General features: G+C 34.9%; 1 protein-coding gene across 1 annotated transcript in view; it reads left to right on the top strand.

The window, feature by feature from the left end:
- Positions 1-23,992, top strand: part of LOC150094835 (mannose-P-dolichol utilization defect 1 protein homolog) — a 358,034-nt gene that overhangs the window by 192,152 nt on the left and 141,890 nt on the right. Inside the window, exon 4 of the mRNA XM_090411360.1 lies at positions 7,577-7,781. Within this exon, the coding sequence (XP_090267486.1) occupies positions 7,577-7,781 (205 nt within the window). The remainder of the gene's footprint in view (positions 1-7,576; positions 7,782-23,992) is intronic.

The raw sequence follows: 23,992 nt of genomic DNA, 5'->3' as shown, positions 1-23,992 counted from the left end.
GCTTTGTAGTCCTGTTAAAAGAATAATGCTCTATAATATACTCGAGGGGGGGGGGGACAAAAGAAACGTGCTTTTGTTAAGAACCAATAAAAAGTGTTCGAAGAGTACAAACATACTTCGCAAAATTCTCTTTCCAAGTGTCTTCCAATATTTATGTCGCATTAACTGTGCCTTGCAGTTAATCAGATGTTGATAAACAATATGCATATTTCCTCAAGAAATTCTGTAAGAAATAGTAAATAACTAAATATGGTAATCACTTGTCCATTTTGATATAGTTCTTTGTCTTATTGTGTAAAAAAAAAAAAAAAAAAGGCTCCCTGACCGCGTGACATTGGGTCTTTCTCTTCCTCCTCCTCCGGAGTCCGACGTCTTTCTGATGCTATGTTACTTCGCCTCATTAACTACAAAGTCTCAACCAGCGGCAATGTTAAAATTTTAATTGCCTCGGGGAAGAAAGATTAATGACAGCTCATTGTTAAGGGGGTGGTTGTGGCGGCTTCAGACCCCTTTATGCTGTCTTCATTCTTCCATCCCATTGGCTTTCATATATCCAAACCGTTCTGGGCATGGTTGATAGTGTTCGTGTAATCATTGGCCAAATGCTGCAGTCATATATCCGTTTTTAAAATATCATCTCATTTTTACCGAATGAGAAATTCAGTATAAATAATATTCCGAATACCATTTATTTCCTTGGAGCATTCACTAACACCGCTTAATTACTTAATTCCTTTTTTTTATTATTATTATTTGTGTTTAATTTTGGCAAAAACGGGTAAGCAAATAATGTGATGATCAATGCAATTCCTGTAAAATAAATTCGACTGAAGATCCAAAGGTTATTCTTTATAACATAAAAGAAATCGCATGTATTTATGTGAAACCTCTTAGTGGTTGTTCATATACTCACAACTGTAATTCGAAAAGCTTTTATCATATGGCATTTTCAGATATTATATTAAACAAATATCAAGTGAAAAACCTATGCTCCTGATCCATTACAGCATTGTAACGCATGCTTTTAGTTTTAATTGTGAGTTTCGGAACGCTTTCTTGCATTTCTTTATAATCATTAACGACTTTAATTTTAAAAGCGTCTTCAATGAAAGACTTAAGCTGCGTATTTTCTTTGATGATATATAAAACCGTGTGATGGGAAATATAACTCTTTCTTTGATATTCCAAAAAGTGTTTTAGCAGAACCTGCGGAGTAAGTGTTTTATCTTTCTTCCATGAGTTCTTTATAGCGCGAGTATTCTTTTCCAATAAGTGCAAACCACATCGAAAGTGAACTGTAGCTGCCAAGAGAAATTTCAAGATTCTTCAGACAATTCGAATTAAACAATCGCTGCTTTTGCCATGCAGCTCGAAGCATTTTTGGTTTCTAAAGTATCCGAAGATTCCAATAACTTAACACTTTTATCATTTCTTATATGGTCGATTGTCTCTACCCATTGAGAGTCTGTTGAAGAGAAGGAGGAGGTTTCCACATATAGCAGTAGATATCAGGATAATGGATACGATTATCGGCCAGATAAAATATTTACTTAGAGATCATCTAAATGAGGTCCATATCGTAATATAATTAATTGAACGTTTTATTGCGAATGTTTATCGATTTATCATAAGTGATTGCACTTCGAATCTCACTCTTGGTTGTACTGGTGGAAGTATTAAGATTCCCCTCCGCCGCCGCGTCACCATAGCCTGGTTGCGAGACCATGAAAATTTTTTCTTCGCACGGAAAGACCCTCGTTCGAATCCCGTCTATGACACATGGATATTTATAATAACTGGTTAAGTGAATGTGGGTTAACAAGTGTCATATGGGGGGTGACAATTTTGCATTCCGCAAAATTCACGCATTTCCTTTGCACATCATTTGCTTCCATTTTAATTACAACCAGTCTCTCTTCCTCCCCCCCCCCCCCCCACAAACAGTGGAGAAGTTGCCGTTTCACTTTTTTTTTTTTTTTTGTGGTATGCTGATAGCGAAAATCATTATGTAAAGCAGACTTTGGGTACCAAGCCTGGCGCCGAATGATTACCGTACCCACTCTCCAACGAACACATCGCGAGTTCGAATCCCGCTGCAGGCATGGGTGTGTGTGATTTTCTTTTGGTGGGAGATGAATCGCTCGGTCTCCTTATTTGAGACATTAAGTGGCTTGAAAAAGTTCCATGTTTGGTCTCTAAGAGTAGGATTTCTGGACAATGTAAAAAATATATAAAATTGATTTTAAAAAAAAATGGGGAAAAAATCCTTAGTCCACCCACGGTACAAATTTTCTATAGGCTTGTAAATACTCTTTCGTGGATGGGAACCAGGTGGGGAGAAAAAAGGCAAATGCATTCTATTGTGCCAAGTTATTAGGTTTTGGATTTGTAAGTATATTGTTGTAAGTATATTGTGGAAAAGTTCTTCTTTTATGAACGTCCCTCATTACTTTTAGTTTTCCTAAGGGGATATATTGTGAGCGGTTTTGTGAATTTTGGTGAAGAAATTTTCTGTCATCTAGGAATCAATTGATGTGCATGTATTTCAACTTGAAAGTGGTAACTCCTATCATAATTAGTCTTTGTAGGTCACTTGACAGCATTAAGATCTACAGTATAACAGTTTTATTCAGTTTAAAAATTTAATAGCTTCTGTATTTTATGTAATTTGGCCATTTTGTGTTTCTCGTGAATGAGATAAAGCATCGATAGTAGTAGTAACAACAGGCTGCTTGATTGCTATTTTCCGTGTAAAGCCGTCTTATATGCTATTGTTCTCCAGTTGCAATACATAGCTCTTGTGTTAGTCATCATTTAACGTCACCAGCTCGTCATGCATTTGGGCCCGAATTCGAGAAAAGTTTGGTAGACAAACAAAGAAGGCGAATTGATGGCCAGCCCGCTTTCATCTGGCCTTTTATTATAGGTAGTAGCCTTTCATATCCTTGCCCTCACAAATTGTTGACGGTTCGTTCTCCTGCGTTGACAACCGTGGACGCGTATTATTGCCCGCTCCATGGAACAGAGCGCCACCTTCGAAGAGAACACACATTAACTTAGAGGAAGAAGCCACGGGTCATAAAGGCCGTGCGCTTGTCAACTTGATACTGTAGCGTAGCATAGAATTCACTTCCCTCCCTCCCCCCCTTTTGATGGATGACACACTTCAGTTGGCCGTGGCTAAGACGGCAAGGTCCTGTATGCAGGTAATTGATGTCGACACTAATTATAGGCCCTGCCAGGGTTAGTCTGTAGAGGCCATACAATCACCAGGATTATGAATATTTAATTGCTTCATCTATAGCATTTTGGGAAACCATAATGGTTTCCGTTCCTCGGATATCTAACTGTACTATTTTTGTTGTCATTTCTTCCACAAAACCGACTCCTTCTCTTTCCTTTTTCCTCTGGTTATCGAATCGCGAAAGTTTGGTCTCTAAAGAAGATGTTACGTTGCATTCTTTGCATTACAGTTTTCTTGGCGTTTGACAGGTTTCTTCAGCGAGAATCAGATCAGGTATCGGCAGTAATGATAATGCCGAAGTCTGTATTGTTCGTGTTTTGATATAGCGTTGCGACATTCCTAACAGAGATGTCTTTTCTTAAGTGATTGATGAAGATAGACGGACGACTCATTTGAAAAAAAAGTCACTTGTCAATTTTTTTTTTAAAAAAAATTCTTTTGAAGTACTTGCATAATCGCTTAAATAACAGCTTTTCATTAGCATCATCTTCCGGTTATACCTATTTTTTTAATATTTCGGTGTACATATACTTTACTTGCTCTCCTCACATAGTGTTTTTGTCTTTTCCTTTTTTTTTTATGTGAATCTCGCCTACGAAAAGCTTCCAACTTGTCATATATTTAGTTTACCGTAAGCGGACTACTAGATAATTCATTTTCCTGGCTTTAGAGACTTCTCAAGCCACTTCACCTTCCAGTAAGCAGTGTGGCGATATCCTTACATCGGGTGAGGAAGATTGTCTGCCACCTAAATTTCACTCATCATTATCAGATTAGTGTTCTTTTCCTTAATGTATGAGATCTAAATGGCACGAGTAAATATATATATATATATATATATATATATATATATATATTATTTCCAGTGATAATTTGCAATATAATGATCCTAATTCCCAAGACGAAACTTGTAAAACGCTCTCTTTTGAATACTAAAATATCTAATTGACAAGAAATTGATTTCAAACATTTAAAATTGCGCCATAGACTTAATACTATTAACACACTTAATTATTTTGAGAGTATCCAGCATGATCATTTCTGAAACAAATATGGAAAGTTACTATTAATAAGTTCTGTCCGACGGCTATTTAAAGATAGTCAGTAGATGTTAAATCATGTATGTACAAACGTTTTGCTAAATTCTGCTAATTACGATAGACTATTGATTGTCATTTCGTAAGAGTGGTGTAATAAAAAAATAAATAAAGCTCCTCTTGAACATATAGAAACGTACTTAAAAATACATCTTGTATAATTGTAATTAGTTCTCTTCTTCTCATGATCTAGATACAACCTGCAATTTTGAGATGAATGTATCGAATCGTGTATATGACGGTCGGGTTTTCATGCTTAATTTGTCATGACTCTTAAATATTTTTGTCTCGTATATCAATGACGTATACAATACTTAAAGAGCAGTGATAGTCAACCATTCGGTTTTTAGTTCCGCGTAGTGTCTTCCCAAACTCATCGCGAAGCCATCTACATCCATTATCTCTGCTAAAAAAATATTTAAAGGACTAGTGCGTGTAATAATTTGGCCGTTAGCTGACCTCGACACCAGTATATTGTTATTTGATTATTTTTTATTCCAACATTCTGTACAGATAAGATGTGAACTGTGATGTTATGCCACTGTTATGTTCCTAAATGGTTAACATTATTTGGTCTTATTAATTCCGGTATGGCTAAGAATAATCGTTTCGGAATATTTTTAAATATTAAGAGAACTTACCATATATATTAAAAACCTACATGAACAAAATACATATGATAGTTTTATTAAAAACTTTTGTAAAAAGAATTATTTAACCGGAGGATATTTTTTTTTTTAATTTAGGAAACAGTTCTGTAATTGCACTATTTAATGTGAATGACAGAAATCTCAAAATTACTTCCGAAATATCTTGACATCTGAAGAAAAAGCAAAGAAGATATATTGATTTCTGTATCTTATACATGTACTGCAAGGATAAAATACAGAAAAATTACTTCCTTGTGACAGGTCAGTTTTTCAGTGCAACAGTTAATTAACATTTATACATTACAAGAAACAGAGCTTTTGGCACAGAAAGTAATCATAATGTGAATCACCACCCACTTGTTTTTTTAGAATACAGTTTTCAAAATGTGGCTGAATATCTCTTAAAAATTCTAAAAGACTTTCAAGATGTTCGTCCGTTTTTCGTCCAAAAATAAGTAAGCTATGGAAGCTTTATAAAGTTTCCTATATTTCGAAAGTTCATGTCCGATATGCAACTGTTAAAAATTAAAGCGACATTTATTCACTACGTGCCCAGTTATTAGGTACCTCATAGCCATTAGCCTTCTTTATTCCTCAGAACAGCCTCGACTTGTTTTGACAGTTCTTTGTCAGAAATACTTGTGCCATGAGAGGGTTTTTTAATTCAGACGAAAAACATAAGGAAATAACTACTAATATTTATCTCGGCCTGAATATACGTTGCCACTGATGATGGTCTGTAATAATTCCAGCTGAAATATGACTGTAAATGAATATTATTACTTATTTCCTTGTATTTTTTTTTTCGTGTGAATTGAAGAAATCGTTTTGACAGATTCCACAAGATTCATTCAGCAAGAATGCTAAGCTCACGGGGATCGATCGCATCAGCATTGCTCAAGATTGGACTGTGCTAGAACCTTCACGCGAATAGTTTGGTCCACCTTCTGCAGATGTTCAGCTACATTGAGATTCGGTGATTGAATGATTGAGTAGTAGTCCAATGAATTGTGTTAAGATTAAACCTCATACTCCTGGAACAATTTCCCAATGATGTATGCTTGTGAATTATCCTGCTAAAAGTGACTATTTACCAGATGATACACCATTTTCAGGAAACTCAAGCAGGGTGGCAGTTTTCGTGATACTAGCAGCAGTACATCCGACGCTATTTCTCATACGACGCTCAACAGTCGCTTACGTTGAGTCAAATTGCATCTCTCTCTCTATCTCACACACTGCCTGCCTGTCAGCTTTATATATACTCCGGAACGGACATATGGCATTTTCTGACGATACGTTGAATTTCATGGGTCATGGTGGGGACACCAAGTAAACTGCTGGCCAGAGTATATATATTTCTTATAGATCTATTACTTTTCTCTGACAACAGCGACTTATATCGAGTTAATGCTTCCTCCCTCCCCCCCCCCCCTTCATTACAGAAATCGATTGTAGGCTACTTAAAAGCAAATGAGCTAGAACAGATACGCATGGCTTGGGCACCTCTGTATAGTTGGATTTCCAACATAGACTTTTTTTTTAATAACTATTCATTCCTCCCTATTTCTTAATCTGTCTCATATGTATTATTTTCCTTTGATTTTTTTTTTTTTTTTTGCTTTCTAATCACATGTGTAGAAAGAGCTCATAGCGGCATTGAATGTTAGTATTTGAAAATCGCTCTTAAAATAATCTTAAGAAAGTATACATTTCTCATTAACACCTAAATTAATTATGAAAAAATCATTTTCTCTCATTCTAAATGAGGCACCAAAAATAGCAATGTAACTTGAATTTTAAACAAGTAATCTGTTTCGTAACAGCATATGTAGTTTTCCCAATCATTATCGAGTGCTTTGGATTATTTTCTCTCTCTCCTTTTCTTTTCCGCCCCATTCCCCTTCTCTCTTGTTCATCTTAAAAGGCGCCACTCTGGCCAAACACTTAATGGAGGACACGGAACTCGGGTCTGCTTTTTTTCCCTTCCCTCCTCTTTTTTAATCCCTACCTGACTGTAGTTTTTCTGCTTGAAAGTGAGCTTTTTTCCCTTCAGATCATTATAAGCCTCATTGAATGCTTTGATGGCCTACAGTAACACAGCAGCAGTGGGTATTCGCAGCACAATAGGCCTATTAATTATCCTTCTTGAACTGTAAACAACTCTTTAATCTTTCTGAATGCTGCTGCTGCTGCAGTAAATTCTAATACCTTATTCTGCAAGTTGCATTGTGTTTTTTTTTGCACCTGTCCAGTGCTGCCACCTAGTTGTCAGCAATGAAGTTTTGCGTCATAGAGGAAATGAATGAGGTAATTATGGGTGAAACGAGAGATGAGAGAATTCCTGTATAATTGGGATAAGAAGTTCTTCTCCATTACAGAAAACACTGATAATTATGTTAATTGTCAATGGCATGCTTACAATGAATGCATTGCTTTTTCTTTTTTTGCTTTCGAATACTATTTTCAGATATATGTTTAGAAGTATATTTCAGAATTTCACTGAAGTGCTTCATTAAAATTAGTGCGATTGATAGATAGCTAGAGAGTAATATATGCATTTTTCCCTCCCATTTCCTTTACAGTTCGTGGGGCGAGTCAATTTTTCTTATGCTGGAGACAGCCATTATCGGGTTCCTGGTCCTGTACTACAGTGGACGGACGAAGCAAGCTCTAACTTTTGTCACTGCTTACGTGTGTGTTCTTTATGTACTGATTGGTGGGTTGACGCCGATGTCAGTCTTATGGAGCCTCCAGGCGGCTAACCTTCCTGTTGTTGTGACTGGAAAGGTAAGTTATTCGTGTGTGTGTGTGAAGGGATTGAAAAAAAAAATTCTGTTTGTCATCACTTAGCTTGACGAGGTGAACTGACATGGTCTGAAATTTCATAATTTCTTTGCATTTCCCTTGCGATTGTTTATCCTTAGCCTTCAACTTCACAACTTTCACTCCATCTGTCCTGTTAATTTTGTAGCACCTGTAATGTCAAAATTTAGTTGCTGTTGAACTAATTTGTTTTCTATATTCTATGAGAGTCACTTAAATATACCATTTTACAAACTTGAAAGCACAAACGTATTGCATCCGGTGTACTTTATGCGGGTTAATATAAAATAATACATTAGCTACATAAGAGAAGGTTGCTATGTTCAGATGATCTTTATTTATTGAGTTTTACCGAAATGTAAACTTTATGATCTGTTCTGCACAGTATAAATAAGACCTACTTAACGCAAATAAGACCCACTTACGAATAACTTGCAGAATGCAAGAATAATAAAGAATATTGGGTAGTTTTATGATATGGGGAAAACTGGCATATATATGTGTGTGTGTGTGTGTGCGCGTGCGTGCTTGCGCCTTATTTCCAGATTTCCAGATGCGTCAAATGTGGTATGTTAAATTAAGTTTTCCATTTAGGATAAAATAAAAAAGCTTAAAGTTACGATATTTTTGTATAAATATACTGCTGTTAGCATTGCTTAAGAGTCCTTAAGTATAATTTCTCTTACTGGAAATTAATCTCACTGTATCCATGTAGTCGACTGTGTTTGTTATCATCCTACAGTGGTATATAATTTTGTACTCACCTAAAAGGACATATCTGTTGATTGAAACATTGACTATTCATTGAGAGTCGTAAAAAAATATCATTTCTTTATGATTATCCAAAATTATTTCCAGATTATATCTTTCGGTATTCTACACGTACTTTATTACAGTATACGTTCAGTAATCTATGTATTTAGTTGCTGTTTAGATCTGTAATATACTCATTTTCTAGTTACTCTTAACACGAAACTTCTAAGCTAAGTAGAATTTTAATTTTCAAGAGATTTTAGCATGAGATGACTTCACCTATGCTTTCTGCGTCTAACAGTATTTTCTTTGATGCTTCAATTTTTGTCACAAACCATGCTGGAAATGCAAGCTGATCCATATTGCCAACATTTACAATTTGTATTATACAATGAAACCTGTGGAGAATTCATGACTAAACAAACACGCGTAATAACCACAGTAATAAGTTTTAATAAGTAAATATTTCATCCTAAGTATCTAAGTAGCTTATCTCTGTAGTGACGATGTCCTAAGATACTTAGGATGAAATATTTACTTATTAAAACTTATTACTTTAGTTATTACGTGCGTTTGTTTAGTTGCAATTCTGTGTTTCAAGTACTTTTTACTCAAACTTGGTCTCTTATTTCTCACAAGTATCTTGCATATTAATAACAAAATACCTTGCAAGTAGAATAGTATCAATAACATTTATTCGTTTCTTAAATGTGCTACCCAACTACCCATTTACTGAAGCAGGCGATTAGCACATGTTAATTTTTTAAAACAGTAATAAACAAAAGAAATTTAAAAAAAAATTATCTGACCGAAGTTTCAGAAGGAATGTTGAAGTCCTTTTACTTCTAGTCAATTTCCTATTTCTTTGCTGCTTTTTAACAGCATATGCAACAATCTTTCCTCGTTCTTGCTAAAAATAAGAAAAGAGCAATAAAAAAGCTTAAATAAAACAACAGAACTGAATAAATAATAAACATAGACATAAACAAAGTAAATAGAATAGTAATATCGTATTTTTCCAGGACACGCTTTGACATTTACTTTGATTTCAGATTTCACTGATATTCGTTTTTTGCAATCAAAACCCAAACAACGATAACAGTAATTATTGGTTGGCATATGATCTATGTCTCTCACAAATTATTGTTATAAGTATTTTAGGAAAACTGTTAAATACGTATATTTATTTAACAATGGCACTAGCACTTCGGGCAATCGGCTGGGCAAACACAAAAACTTAACACGGAAATGGCCTTAGTATTAGTTGCTTCGTCTGTGATTATAACCACAGACGGCTACTCTTTCATCGGATTTTAGAACAGTTTACCATATTGACCACAATATCGTAGTCCCTACGAAATAATTATTATTATTATTATTATTATTATTATATTACACCTCCAGGGAGTCCAAAGACTCATCGAGGGAGAATACCTACTCTACAACTCTCTGTCTCCACCAACCGCAACTACCATCATCATCTACGCCATTCGAACCCGCAACCTTTTGGCTGGAGAGCGGATACGCTAACCACTCGGCTAACCAGGCCAGCTAATTCTGAAATAATTCTGAACTCTAGATAATACCCTGTTTATGTATGGAATGTTGGATATCCATTATCGAATAACGGACTGTTTCGGACTGAAAGAGTTAATGGTATCGGTGTAGCAATGAGAAAAATGCTCATATGTTTTAACCGACTGGACTCACTTGAAAACGAATCCCCTACATCGTAGGGGATTCGTTTTGTATCTTCTTGAGACGCTTCAGTTCTCTTTTCCCTTTCTTCCAAAAAAGCATTTAATGCATATTTAAGTTATCTCCAAGAGATAATACTCGTCCCTTACTAACTAGTTCCTATTCACCAGTTGTATAGTCATGATTACGAAATTATTATTATATTACACCTCCAGGGAGTTGGAGGTGTAATATAATCATTCTATTAACTGCGTGGAATGCTGTGAAATGTTAGAAGCAAAGAAAAAAGAAAGTAGCTAAACATAATGTACGATGCACTCGTATTTCATACAACGTTAATAATACACGGATTCAGTACTGATCTTGTTCTGTAATAACAGATATGGTCTTATTTACATTGGCGATTATCCACTTTCTCGTTTTTGATGTCTAAATCTAATGTGATGGGAATGTATTCGACTTATAACCGCTAATAAAAAGTCTACTTGTTAAGCATATGTGATGTATAGATATATAACTTGCAGTTGTAGAGAAATTTGAACTTAGACATGCTGATTACATCCTGAGTTTATGAATAGAGTATGTATTTCCATATTGGATTTCATTGAAAAAAAAAAAAAACGGGGGCATGGAATTCCAAAGAGCAAATATTACTGTTACTCCGATTTCGTCTGCTTCGGTGAACGTAATACTTAAAATATATATCAATGTAGAGTGAATGAAACCATAACTGCAAGTTATATTATTAAAAGCCGCATTAAAATTAATAACTGGCACCCTTTTTCTAAAAATTATAACAATGAACTACCGTAAATATTTTTGCTTGCAGCCTTGTCGATAAAGAGAAAATGCATATTGCAGCAACAATTGTCTCTAGCTTTGTGAAAGAGTCTCCCAGGTATTCAACACTTTACCTTCTCTTTCACAATGAGGTTGTAAAACTCGTTCAAAGAAACGAGGTTTACGCACTCCAGATTGAGAAAGCCATCGTGAAAGGCGTTTTACTGATTTTGCACTGCAGGCTGTTCACATTATTGGACAATATCGCGAATGCAAACAACTTGGCTTCACAACATTGGTTACGCAAAAGAGACGACATGTGCTTTCTTGCTCCATATTACAGATAACTTCTCTGGAACCGGAGAAGTTAGTTGTATGTATTAAGTCAATATCCTTTCTTTCTCTTAATATTTTGATCTTGCATTCATTAGTGAGCTTATTTACATTTATAATTTACATAATCTACTTTATTTCTGCTTTCCCATGTGTTGGGCTCAGCAATTCATTTTATATAAAACTACACAGGGACTTGTGTAGAAGATTAAAAGAAGATAATCATTCAGGAGATTAAACAGATGATGAAATTAAAAACATGACAAAATCAAAGCAGTGTAAATTTGTGTTTGTAGCATCCATATTGTGACGAACAGGTACTGCACGCCTTCATGATAACAGGTGAACTGTTCAATTAAAGTTTACGTTCTCAGGATTTTTAGTGTGTCCTTTTCAAGAGATATATCTCCATTTCCTTTTCCCCTCTGTGTAACAATTAAGAATCTAAAATATAAAGCGACGCCTATCTTGTCATCCTAAAGTCATTTGGAGACTTGTAATATCAGCCGCTTTCTGTGCACTGTTCAGGGAGAAAAATTCCCGGCCATTATTAACATTAGCAATTTACTGCTTATCGACCTGCCCCTCCTTATCGACCTTTCAGGTCCATTTAGGAAAGTTCTAAATAGCTGCGGTTATTACAATTACTCTTATCGTTAGCTTGCGTTTTCTAAGCTTTATCCTTCACTCCATCCTGTGTGGTATCGTTGGCTCAAATATTGGTTGTGTCTGTGTATGGGAATTCTACCTTCATGGATGATAGACTACATATTTCCGCCTTAAAGTGACTGCTAATGTTGGCCTCCTTTCTCTTTACACCAATTGAATAATAATTGTTATCGTAATTTGTTTGCTATGAAGAGTTATTTAGTAATAATAGGACTTAATCTGTTCTTTCGTTGTATGGTAATTTCTTCCTCTCTCTCTCTCTCTTTGAAAGAAACGAAAACAGCGAATGATGAGTAATGGCACGAAAGCAACAATGATTTTTCTTAACAAGCCGTTGTGTTTTTCTCAATCGTCTTATCGTTTAGTGTGCACAACGAAACTAACCAATTACTGTTGGCAAGGAAAAATGATCAGTTCAATAGTCCATAACAATTATGGGCTATTGGATTGATCGTGTTTCTACTCCATATAATCTAGTTTACTGATACAAATTCTTTGAAGATCTGAAAGTCTTCTAGGCACACATTCTTAAAATGGCGTTAAATGGATGTCATGGATAAAAAAGAATAGCATTCAGATAATGTCTAAACTTAATAGTTCTATTAATAAATTATTTTTCTTCAGAAGATAAAATAAAAATATAATAAATAAGTAAATACCATTGTTTAATATTTACAGTGTTTTTACATTTCATGAAATTCAAAATTAGTCCGCGCGGTTAGCCTGTGCGCTTCGCAACCATATGCCTGGGGAAGGAGTGTCCTAGGTTCGATTCCCGTCGGTGACGTGAGGAGTTGAAGGATCTTCCTCAGCCATAGCCAAGTTAGCCGGTCTTGGGCGTGGACAGTAGGGTTTTTTTCCCCAGTTTATCCTGCGGTTTTTCATCTCGCAAAGCAGGCAAACCGGTCTTGAGAACTCAACACTACGTGCATAGGATATACCGGGGCGTAGGACTGATCACCTTATTCTGTGAACGGTTTGAGGTCCAATGATTAATAAACCCTCGATACCGGAAGGTAAAAGGAAGATGAGATGAAATTCAAAATACAAATCGATGCTTTTCGTTGGAAATAATAGTATGTTCAGAGTTCACTCTTGGTAACAGCGCCTCCATAGTACACGCTAAACCCCTCGACGTTTGCCTTTCATTTAAAAGATCTGGGTTTGAATCACATGTAAGACGCGGAAGGACTTATGAGGACTTTTCACCTGAAAGTGAATTAATCTGTCTCATATGCAAATAGAAGGGTTTTTCATCCCACATAGTGGTCAAAGAACAAACAATCAACAGATAATATACTGGCCTCATAACCCAGATTGGTTCAGGGGTAATTTCAAACAATCCAAGCTGTGATTATTACAAGTCAACAGCGCTTTATTTTATTTTATTTTATTTTATTTTTTTCTTTCGAGGAAATAAAGTGGCCATGTAACACGTATTTGACAGGCGTAACACAGACTTTAGTTGCTTTGGAACGAAACCTGATTTGTTTTAGATTCTAATTTATTTTGCTCTGTAAATTTTTAAGTTACCCAGTGTATATATTTGAACGAAGGCAATCGCTAAAGATGTCCCATTGTTTCATTATCCTCATGACTGTACTATTGAATAAGCTACACAAAAACGAATTCATCAGTTTGTATAGGTTACGTTCCAGCGGCTTGCAGAAATGATTCAAATACGAATATGCTGATGAACATATTTATATTATAATTGTAAGCTTAGTGGCTTGGCTATTTTAATGTGGAATTGAAAAGTTAATCATTGAAATCCTGCGCTTCAAACAAAGGTGATGACTCACACGAGATCTTTTATGGGAAAATAAATAATTAATTGTCATTGTTACTTAAATTAGCAAGATGAAAAAACGTTCTTGTGACCGATAACTGATACTTATTCTGATAATGTAAGAAACGAATTCAGAAAAGTTAGATTCACTTAACTTCTTTCCAGCACTATAAGTAACCTTCTTTCTGTGAAACAAGATATAATAATTTGTTAGACTATCACATGATTAAGATTCCTTTAAGAAAAGTAATTTATGGAAAAATGAAAATCATATTTTTATTCCTAATTAGAATTCTGAAGACGGGAGTTAGTGGATGACCCCTTTTTAATGACTTATAGTGGTGTACAGTGGAAAAATTCCGATAAATACCAGCATAATTGGTGAACATGGACAATAGCCTTCCAAAATCGACAAGAAATCGATCTTGTCATTATGAGAAAAAAAAATTTAAAACAGCAAAAATCATCATTAAGAAAACATCACGATTTTCTGATTCACAAGAAAACTGAATTGATGTTTCATACAAAATCATCGGAATTTGCTGGGAAAAAATTATTCATTTATATCATCGAGAATAAAAATTGCGTAATGCAGCTTATATTTAATCACCTTATCTATTAAATGAATTCTGATATTCATCAACTTCGGATAGATCTTAATGAGATAATGTAGTCCTTATCTGTGCTGAAGACCAGTTCACAGATTAGTTTACGCTCTATGTGGGGGAAAAGACCTGGATTCTTTACTAGAAACCAGTGAGCCTCAGAGTTCTTTATTTTGTTTAACTCATGGTGGATTGAATGTAACAGCATCTGCAAGTCAGAAAAAGGAGTAATAGGAAGATTAACAAGAATATATTCTAAATCTAGTATATAGTTTGTAAACTTAAAAGATTAAACTTACCCAGTTTCATTCATCTTTGTTTTTCTTCGTATTCGTCGCCTAACATTTCAATAGAAAGGTCTCTTGCTGCTCAAAATTATTTTTCTTAGCTTGTATTAATGCTATTTGACCTGTATTTATCTGAAGAAATGGAATATCGTCACAGATGATTTTAACTCCAGGATTTTCAAAATCTAGTTGAATTAAACATACACAGTTAAAGGGCTCCCAGTTCGTTAAGTATAAAATGACCAATAATAATCTGAATGGGCATTTTTTAACCCTGAAAAGTTAGGATTCTGTAATACATTAGTGCCATAGGCAGACCAACAGCTAAATGAGTCTAGAACCCTGCTCTGAATGAAAACGTTTTTCCAAAAATTTGTTTGTCGATGACACAGCATCTGTTTTACGTACACAACCTCTAAAAGGTGGTGCAACGTATAAGTAAAATGCAGATTATATGTGATATCAGAATCAAGTGAAACAACTGTGCAGACGATCTAATGATTGCACACACACATGCAAAAGTGACTCCTTCTGTGTAAAGTTGTCTTCCTAAAATCAGAGCAGGAACTACTTGAAAAAAAAAATTTTTTTTGATTGGCACTTTCATATTCAGAGAAATGCATCCACAAAGCAAAAAGTCTAGTATGACAGTACTTCTATGTGTAACTTAAAATAGCATCAATAATCAGTGGTCAACGAATATCCCTCAACTTTCCAAGTTGCTTTTCTTTTCTTTTCTTTTCTTTTCTTTTTTTTTTTTTTTTGAAACGCATCAAACAACAAGAATCTTTTTATACAGTCGATTTCGTTTCACTTTATCGTGGGTTAATAACACACAGAAAGCACCCATGACTTTTGTTACGAATTCATTCGCTTGAATGTCTATGGTAATTCTAGAAACAGCATGTCATTGTTCATAGAATTTCAAACTAATTAAGAGATAACATTAAAAAGCACAAACAAAAAAATCTTTGCTATCAACAGCAATATTAAAGTATGCAATCATTGAGCGAAATAAATTTCTTGGACTCGCTGAAAAGTAATACATTCTGTGCCTTTTATAATCGCATCGAAATGAGTTTGTGTGGTAAGGAAATCTCTCTCTCTAGAAGACTGGTCAAAATTCTGTGGAGTTTCTAATTGCACAACTTTGATAGTCTGAAAATTATGGCCTACTTCTAAATTTTAATGGAATCCAGTAATTTGGTCAAACTCTTAGTGGTTTGTGATCACAGTTTAGAATGTACAAGACATGCGGTTCTTCGCTCATGTGCCGATGCTCCTGTGGTGTAGATATTTTTGTCGTAATCGAGTTACCGTCCTATGGCATAACTATCCATCCTGGAACGCAGGCAGAGTCGATTGTTGTGCAGGGAATTAAAAAGAAAAAAAAACGATCTAGCGGTGTTTTTAATTTCCGCGATCTCATTGTAATAGTTGTGGTCGTGTGAAAATAGATGGCCCTCATCTCTTTCCATCTTGAAGCGATGCGAATGCTTAATGAAATATCCGTGGTGATTAATCGCCAACATCAGTAGTTACACCGGGCGGATGTCAGTGATACATAAGCCTTTCCCCCCTCGCTTGCATGCTTGAGTGCCAGTGCGAAGCATGGGTGGTCGAGGTTCATCGGTATGGATATGAATATTCGGTGTTTTAGCACTGAATGGGTAGCGATATTGTCTCTTCTTATTCATTACCATATAGACCTAGCTGTTCTCTCTCACCCACACTAGTGATTGATTGTTATTCAGTAACGGTGCTGACCTCTGTCGAAGGTTGGGGCTTCGTTTGAAATACAAGCAAGATTAATGGCATGTTTGGGATACGGCAGGGATAAAGATCGGACTGAAACTATACTTTCAGGGCACTATTTTTATGTGTTATGATTATTTTTCTTTAATCTAATACAAACTCATCTGATTTTGATGCATTGTACGTGCAGTGATATATTTGTAATATTAAGTTTCGATCAATAGGAAACTCCAGACTATCAATTTTTGAAGTTGACTGAAATTTTAATACAAGAAGTATACGAAGCAGTGAGACAAAGTTGTGGGCTATTGTTGAAATCAAACAATCTCCGACATACGAGTTAATAATTTATTCTAAGATGTTTCTCAAGAATAACACTTAAAGTTATGTAAGGATTTGCTCTCCCTTTATGCATCAACTTGACTACCTGAGGTACCGCAGATTGATAAAACAGTATGTAATATTCTTGGAACGTATTACTAGTAATTTTCAATGAAAATAAAACACTTTTCCTTTTTTCAAATCTCGGTCTCACTTATGCTATTAATACACACAAACGTCTCTTTTACCTGGATTCATTATATTTCTGTCCACTTGATATTGAGATTTTCATTTAATGTAAAATAAAATTTTAAGGAACCAGCTATCCGAATGCAGTAATTGATAGAATCGAAATTCCATAGTTCTTTCAAATTGGAAAGCCAGCCTTTGCCTTTCTTGAAATTTTCATTAACATTCCTTCTCTGCATATTATTAGATTCTAACGGAAAAATGGTGAGGGAATCTAAAGTTACTGAACTACAGTTTTTTTTTTTGTTTGTTTGTTTCAGCCTGTTTTACAAAGTGTGTTGCTGAAAAGTAAAGTATTAGCAAATAAACGCACTTTTTTTTTTTGTTTTCAGTTAAAGAAATTTATTGAAAAAAAAAAAGTGTCTTTCCTTATATTTTCTTCATGCAGTTCCAAATGCTCGCGTCCTATATCAATTAGAATCCTAATCAGGCTTCGATTTTTTCCCTCTGCCGACTGCATTAAGCCAATAAAGGATGTTGAATCCCATTTCGACAAATTCGCTTTTTTTTTTTTTTTTGGAATAAACGAACGAATTGAAGACTTTTAATTTGCTGGCTAGTTCTTCTTTCTTTGTTACTCATGTTTTCACTTTGCTGTGTTTATTAATAATCTGATTTGCCTTATAGTATTTTTATTTGTTTATTTTTGTTCCTCACTTCGTCCTTATGCAAGAAAACATGTTAATCTCCCCTTGCAGTTGCTGGAGAAGTATTACCTTGATATCATTTGTTGTCAACGATTTATTACAGATGCTGAGAGAATTTAGCGTAAAGCTACGATGCTAGTTTAAGAAGTGAAAAACCAACAGATCTTTTTAAATTAAATAGGGTGTAAATTTATCATATGAAAAGATTAGCTTCTAAATTTTTTGAGAAGATAAGTATTGTGCCCAAAATGGGATGCAAGCTAAAAATTCTAAAGGAAAAAACTCAGCTGACACTTAGTGAAAGTTTTTCTTTTCCATAATGCATGATTGAAGTAGACTGCCGGGGGTTGCATCATACCGATAGTTTGCATAATTTAAAAAGCAGCTTTGACTTGCTCAGAATACAATAGAAAAGAGGTTCAAAATGGCATTTCAGATGAGTGACACTCCTACCGATTAATATTATTTTAGTACATGATATCGCATTATGTGATGCGAGTTAACATTATTCAAAATTTAACAGTGATTGCATCTATACATACTAGCCATTGTATATGGGTATATATTTACACATCAATATAAATAAATATGCTCTTCGCTGTTCATAAATGTATACCCTAAGGGCCGTATTTGCATGCCAGAGAAAAGAAAATATTTAATGATGAAACTTTGCGCTAAAGCTGATATTTTTAAAATAGATAATGCGCTTGTGTGGTGTAGTTTAACTTTTTTTATTATTATTATAAATAAATAAATTGATTGAAAGAACTTTATCTCAGTTATCAGGTATTTGTTTAATTCCAGATTAATGTGACAAACCATTCATTTGGTTTGTTACATATTACCAGTATTCAACCACAATTAACAACTCAGTTGTTGCAGCAGATTTATAACTACGATTTAAATTCGGATTTTTCTTTACAAGATGTTTAATTGATCTCTGTGTTCTTTGACTAGCCATAGTAAAAAAGGTTTCATGAACCAGGTACTTAGTCAGCTCGTAAACACAGTGGAGATAGCATATCTTTGATTGAATGAAAAATCGTGGATCATTTCATGCTGGTTTGAAGACAGTATTAACTCCCTCTATATGCGACTCCTGCTTACGAAGTATCGTATTGTATAGTAGTGTCGTGGGTAGGCTAAGATTTTTTTTAATTTATTCTTTTAATATATATTTACATAATCCGGAAACCATGCTCTAGAGACCAAACAGGGAACTTTTTCACGCCACTTCAGGCTTACAGTGAGAAGGGCTGTGACCTCACACCGATCGATGAAATTCACCTCCCACCTTGAAGATATTCACAAAACATCCATACCCAAGGTGGGATTCTAACCACTCAGTCCAACTAGACCGGCCGATTGAATTTACGTAAAATCGTAGCAATACATTCAGTAAATTTCTTGATACATGAGATCGAAATTCCTAGTTTTCATGAGTGATCTGGATAGAGGATGATACAGATCACCATTTTTTTTTTTGTGTACTACATTTTGTGTAGTATCGGAACTCATCAGTTAACCTATCATACGAACATACTTAACAACCTTACAATTTTTAAATGTGTTATTATTAACTTTAGTTGCACGCTGAGGATGTTTCTGAAACAGAGATAAAATATGAGACACCTAACATATAATTATTTCTTGAAGTGTGTCAAAGCGTTTAGTTAATTAGTTTTTTGCGATTGTCTGCAACATAGTTCTTTAAAGTCTACAATCTGTGAGACCGATGTAACAGTCACTATTCCTAGTGGCTTTAGCGGTAGTTCTGAACAAATCTCATATACACAAGTGTTTCAGAAAATAAACGTATGGTTCGCAGGTGTGTGCTTGTTATTATTTATTATAATCAAGTCCTTCATATAGTGTTTCAGTTATTAATGGTATATAAACATGTTACTCGTTACATCGGTTACTGCTTTTACTTTGCCATCTGGAAGCTCAAAGTTCGAATTTCGTCGTGGCATGGAATTTTAAAAGTATCCGTTACAATATCTGTGTAAACTATTAAAAACACAGCTAGGTGATTATTATAACCGATGTGATACTTGTCGCTATGGGTAATTGAAGTGGCTTAAAATCAGGTTTAATCTAGGACACTGTTTCCAAATTATCTGTCCCTCGACTTTTCTACAATATCAGGTATGCTTCAATTTTATTTTACAAATCCTTTTGAGAAGACTGGTGTAGAAGTTTTTTTTTTTTCAGCCTTGAATCATTTGTATTGAACATATATATAAATTTTGATATAGTTAACTATATAACTAACAAATACTGCATGATATTCGACGTCAAATCCGTGGTGTTTATTATTTAGCATTAATTCTTTCTTTATTTTTATTAATTCTTTATTTAGCTTTGAAATATTTAAAAAAAAAGCAAATGAAATATCCAGAATAATAGGAAGATGCGAATGTTATGATGAACGACTTTGATGAACTAATATAAAGAAAGCAACCGTGTTTCATGCTACTTAGCTTGCTGGTTGCATTTACGCTTTTGTTGTTAATTTAACCTTGTGATATATGAACGATTTATACTTTTATTCATTTTGGGAATGACCTTGCACTCAAGCTAGTATTAAATATCTTGTACGAAATAACGAACTGAAAGACGGAATAATTATTCCTCTGATTATTGCTCGATGTGGTCAAGTGGACTTAATCATAGAGGTTTCTCACGATCATTCTGTCTGTCATTTAAGGTCATCCTGTCGTGGGGGTATTCAAAGAGCAACGTTCGTCTTCGTCTGTTTCAAGAAATCTTTCTCTCCCGCAGTGGTAACTCATTATAGACGACATAATGGTAGAAACAAGACAACTCTGTTCATATCTTTATAAGCCTTGACATCGTGGGACTTCCATTCGCTTCCAATCAGCAAGCTAAGTACTTCGGTAGGCAACTTCAGGTCTGATTGTCGGCTGACGATTTTCTTATCAAAATGCTCTGCAGGTGGCGGTTGAAGACTGGAGATTTTAACCTGTAGATGAAGCACACAATGGGATGTACTCTTCTCTCGCTCTCTTTTTTTTTTTCTCCGGCCTAGGAAGTCCTCTGGTTTTTAAAATCAGACAAATAATTCCAATTAATGCCTGCGGCTTAGATCTGTGTTGGCAATTGCTATACGAGCTTGCTTCCCTACAGTTTTACCATATTTTTGACTTGGGTGTATATCGCTTTTGCTTAGCATGAAATCAGCGTGTATTGCTCGCAGAGGTTAGTGAATTATGTAGTATGGTATTACTGACGGTATTCTGGGCATTCTTGTCCGGGTCACTCACCTTTTGTTGATTTGCTGCAACCTTGCGTAGTTGGTTCATTCCTCCTAGCTGTATATTAAATCAACATATGTATTTTTTCTTAATGATAAGAGCTAGAAAATTGTATCCACAACAAATGTCAAGTTTATTTCTCTTAACTGCAATTTAAGTGACGCCTTCTCAGTCCATGTTAGCATAACCAAATATTTTAATAGTGCGTTTTTTTCAATTTTTCTCACCACTTGCATTTCAGTATAGGTTTACTAGTGACTTTTATATACTGGTGCTCTACCTATACTAAAAGAATTTTCTGGATTTCATTTGATACATCTTTACGGAAGATTTATTTATTTATTTTTTTTATCTTATTCAAATTCCTGCGACGTATAGTATTTTGCCATCCTTTCACAAATTTAATTCCCCATATCTCATTTTATGCTACTGTTACTTGCAAATTACTAATTTTGCCAAGAAAGAATATTCTTAAATCTTTCTCAAATTTTTCACAGTACTTTGAAGCTTTTAAATCTATACCTAGTTTCTTGATTAGTTCTACGAGTCTATTTTGCTAAATCTACAGAAAACTGAAGAGAAATTTCGTTGTGACATTTTCGCACTATTACTACATTAAAATCTTTTTTGTGTGTGTGTGTGTGCGTGCGTGCGTGCGTGCGTGTGTGTGTGTGTGTGTGCGTGCGTGCGTTCGTTCGTTCGTTCGTTCTCGATATCACTGGTTTTTCAATTAATAGTCAATGTTTAAATTAAATCAGTTTTATATGGAGCTATCACTAAACTTTTCTAAGCAGTTGTCACTATACACGTCATTGTTTGCCAATGACGTGTATAGTGACAAGTCTTGGACATCCACAGGTTAGATAAAACAGTCACTAGATAAGAACAGACATACTTGAAACATTCATCTTTGGCTCATGTAAAATTAATTTTCTTCAAAATATAGGCTAACAAATAGTGCGAATAACGTCAACTTGTCTTTTACTTATTGAATAGTGCCGACATCATTATTCTCTTTTTTTTTTTCTCGCAGTACAAAACTATGTGTTTCAGATATCAGAGAAACTATTTTAAGTTTTCAGAGTGGCAAGGTTTTAATGTTTCCTATGCACAGTATGTACTGCTTTCTCTGCAAAAATTTAGAGCATTTGTTTACTACTTCGGGTTTAGCAAACAGATACTCGAATTTTTTTGCACTTGTATTGGCAAGTTTCAAATGGCAGCTTTCTCACACGCAGAAAGGAACGTTACCGCTTCAATAATGGCTTTGGAAACGTCCAGGCCTGATTACATTTTCTTCCAAATTTCCTACGGAATTGCCTGGTGACCTCTGCGAATTTGTTTAAGAAGGGATTCACTCCCTGAAGCGGGCGCAGAGGAATTCGCCATTTACACTGAGCAAGTACAGCAGAGTTTTTTCGAAACTTGCCTTTTCTCACTTGTCTACACACAGTTGTTCCCATGGGTGAGCTCTTTCTATTACCTTCCGGCGCCTCACGGTATCGTAACGAGGTAGCCTATGTGCACTAGCTTAATGTTACTTCTCCAGCAGTGGCGTGAGTAGAGGCACGTTCTCGGAGCGCTACCGGCACCACCGATGTATGTTGACTTGAGTAGGGTAACGTGAACAGGAGAGGCTTTCACTTATTTCATCTACATGGAGAAAGGCTGTCGTGTTTAACCCCCTTCCCACCAATCTGTGTGTGTGATAGGATTTCAGCCCCGACGACAATAAAGTACCCTGCCGAGTTTTCTCTGGGGGACCAGGCTCTTGCACGTAGTAATGGGATCTGTTGGGCGATATGTTTGGACTACCACCACTTGGCTTCAACGTACCAGCCCCCCCCCCCTCCTCCTCTCGGTCACGGCAAATATCGAAATCGTACGGTGGAATCAAGGCAGATGTTATGTCATCCTCACTCCCCTATGCGAGGGAAGCACATATACAGGACAGAGCGCAAGAAATGCAAAGACTATGTAAATGAAAACGACCTACGCCGAATATCTCAGCGTTCCAGCTGTCTCCTCGTATTCGCAACTGAAAATTTGGATTGCATTTGTATGTGTGTGTTTGGCATTGAGCTATCTAAACGTAAATTACTTCAACATCTGTATCCTTGTTAGGTGTAGGGCCTTGCAATCAAAATACCCACCATTTCCGAAACTTTATCGGTCGCGATATTTTCAAAATAAAATTCGCTAATTATAATAAGTATGAGAATATTTTCACATTGAAAACTGTATGAAAATGGGGACAAAATAACCTTTACAGTGTATATAAATGCAAAAAAAAATTTAAAAGCGATTTAATTTGATTTATTTTGAATTAAATAATATTGGATAAGTAGTATTTCTAATAAGTAACAATAAGACAATCTCAGAAAACAATAAGCAAGCATCGCGTCTTGAGTTCTGTGTATATATTTTTATTTATTAAGATGGTATAATTAAAAAAAAAATAAGGCAGATAAATTTCCGATAAATAATATAAATGTATATTGAAATGAATACTACGATTCAGAATGATAAAATGACTTTAGAGATTTCTTTACATGAGTACAAATTTATTTACTTGAGTTCATCTGAAATTTTATTTTTACAAATATTGACTAAAAGCAAATTGCTCTCCCAATTTTCATTAACTGTCGTTGTTTTTTCCACTCTGTGGAAAAGTAAAAAAAAGTTATAAAAACTGTTTCTTAAATGCCGTTTGCGTATGTAAATCCTTGTTTTTATATATATATATATATATATATATATATATATATATATATATATATATATATATATATATATACACACACACACACACACACACACACACACACAAGGATACTTCAAATTACTTGTTTTTGTTTTTCACTTTTCTACTGTCTCTTCACATACATATATATATACTTCAGGTATTTCTGCATTTTAATGCAATTGGGGATCTTACTAAAATGTTTCATTTTTTTTTCATTAAAATTTGACCATTTCTATTGACAGAATTAAATAAAGCAGAATCGAGG

The sequence above is a fragment of the Typopeltis vanoorti genome, chromosome 21, assembly GCF_054136105.1.
Source record: "Typopeltis vanoorti isolate ZY-2024b chromosome 21, IOZ_Tvanoo_1.0, whole genome shotgun sequence".
NCBI classification, from domain to species: domain Eukaryota; kingdom Metazoa; phylum Arthropoda; class Arachnida; order Uropygi; family Thelyphonidae; genus Typopeltis; species Typopeltis vanoorti.
This window is presented reverse-complemented; position numbering and strand designations above follow the sequence as displayed.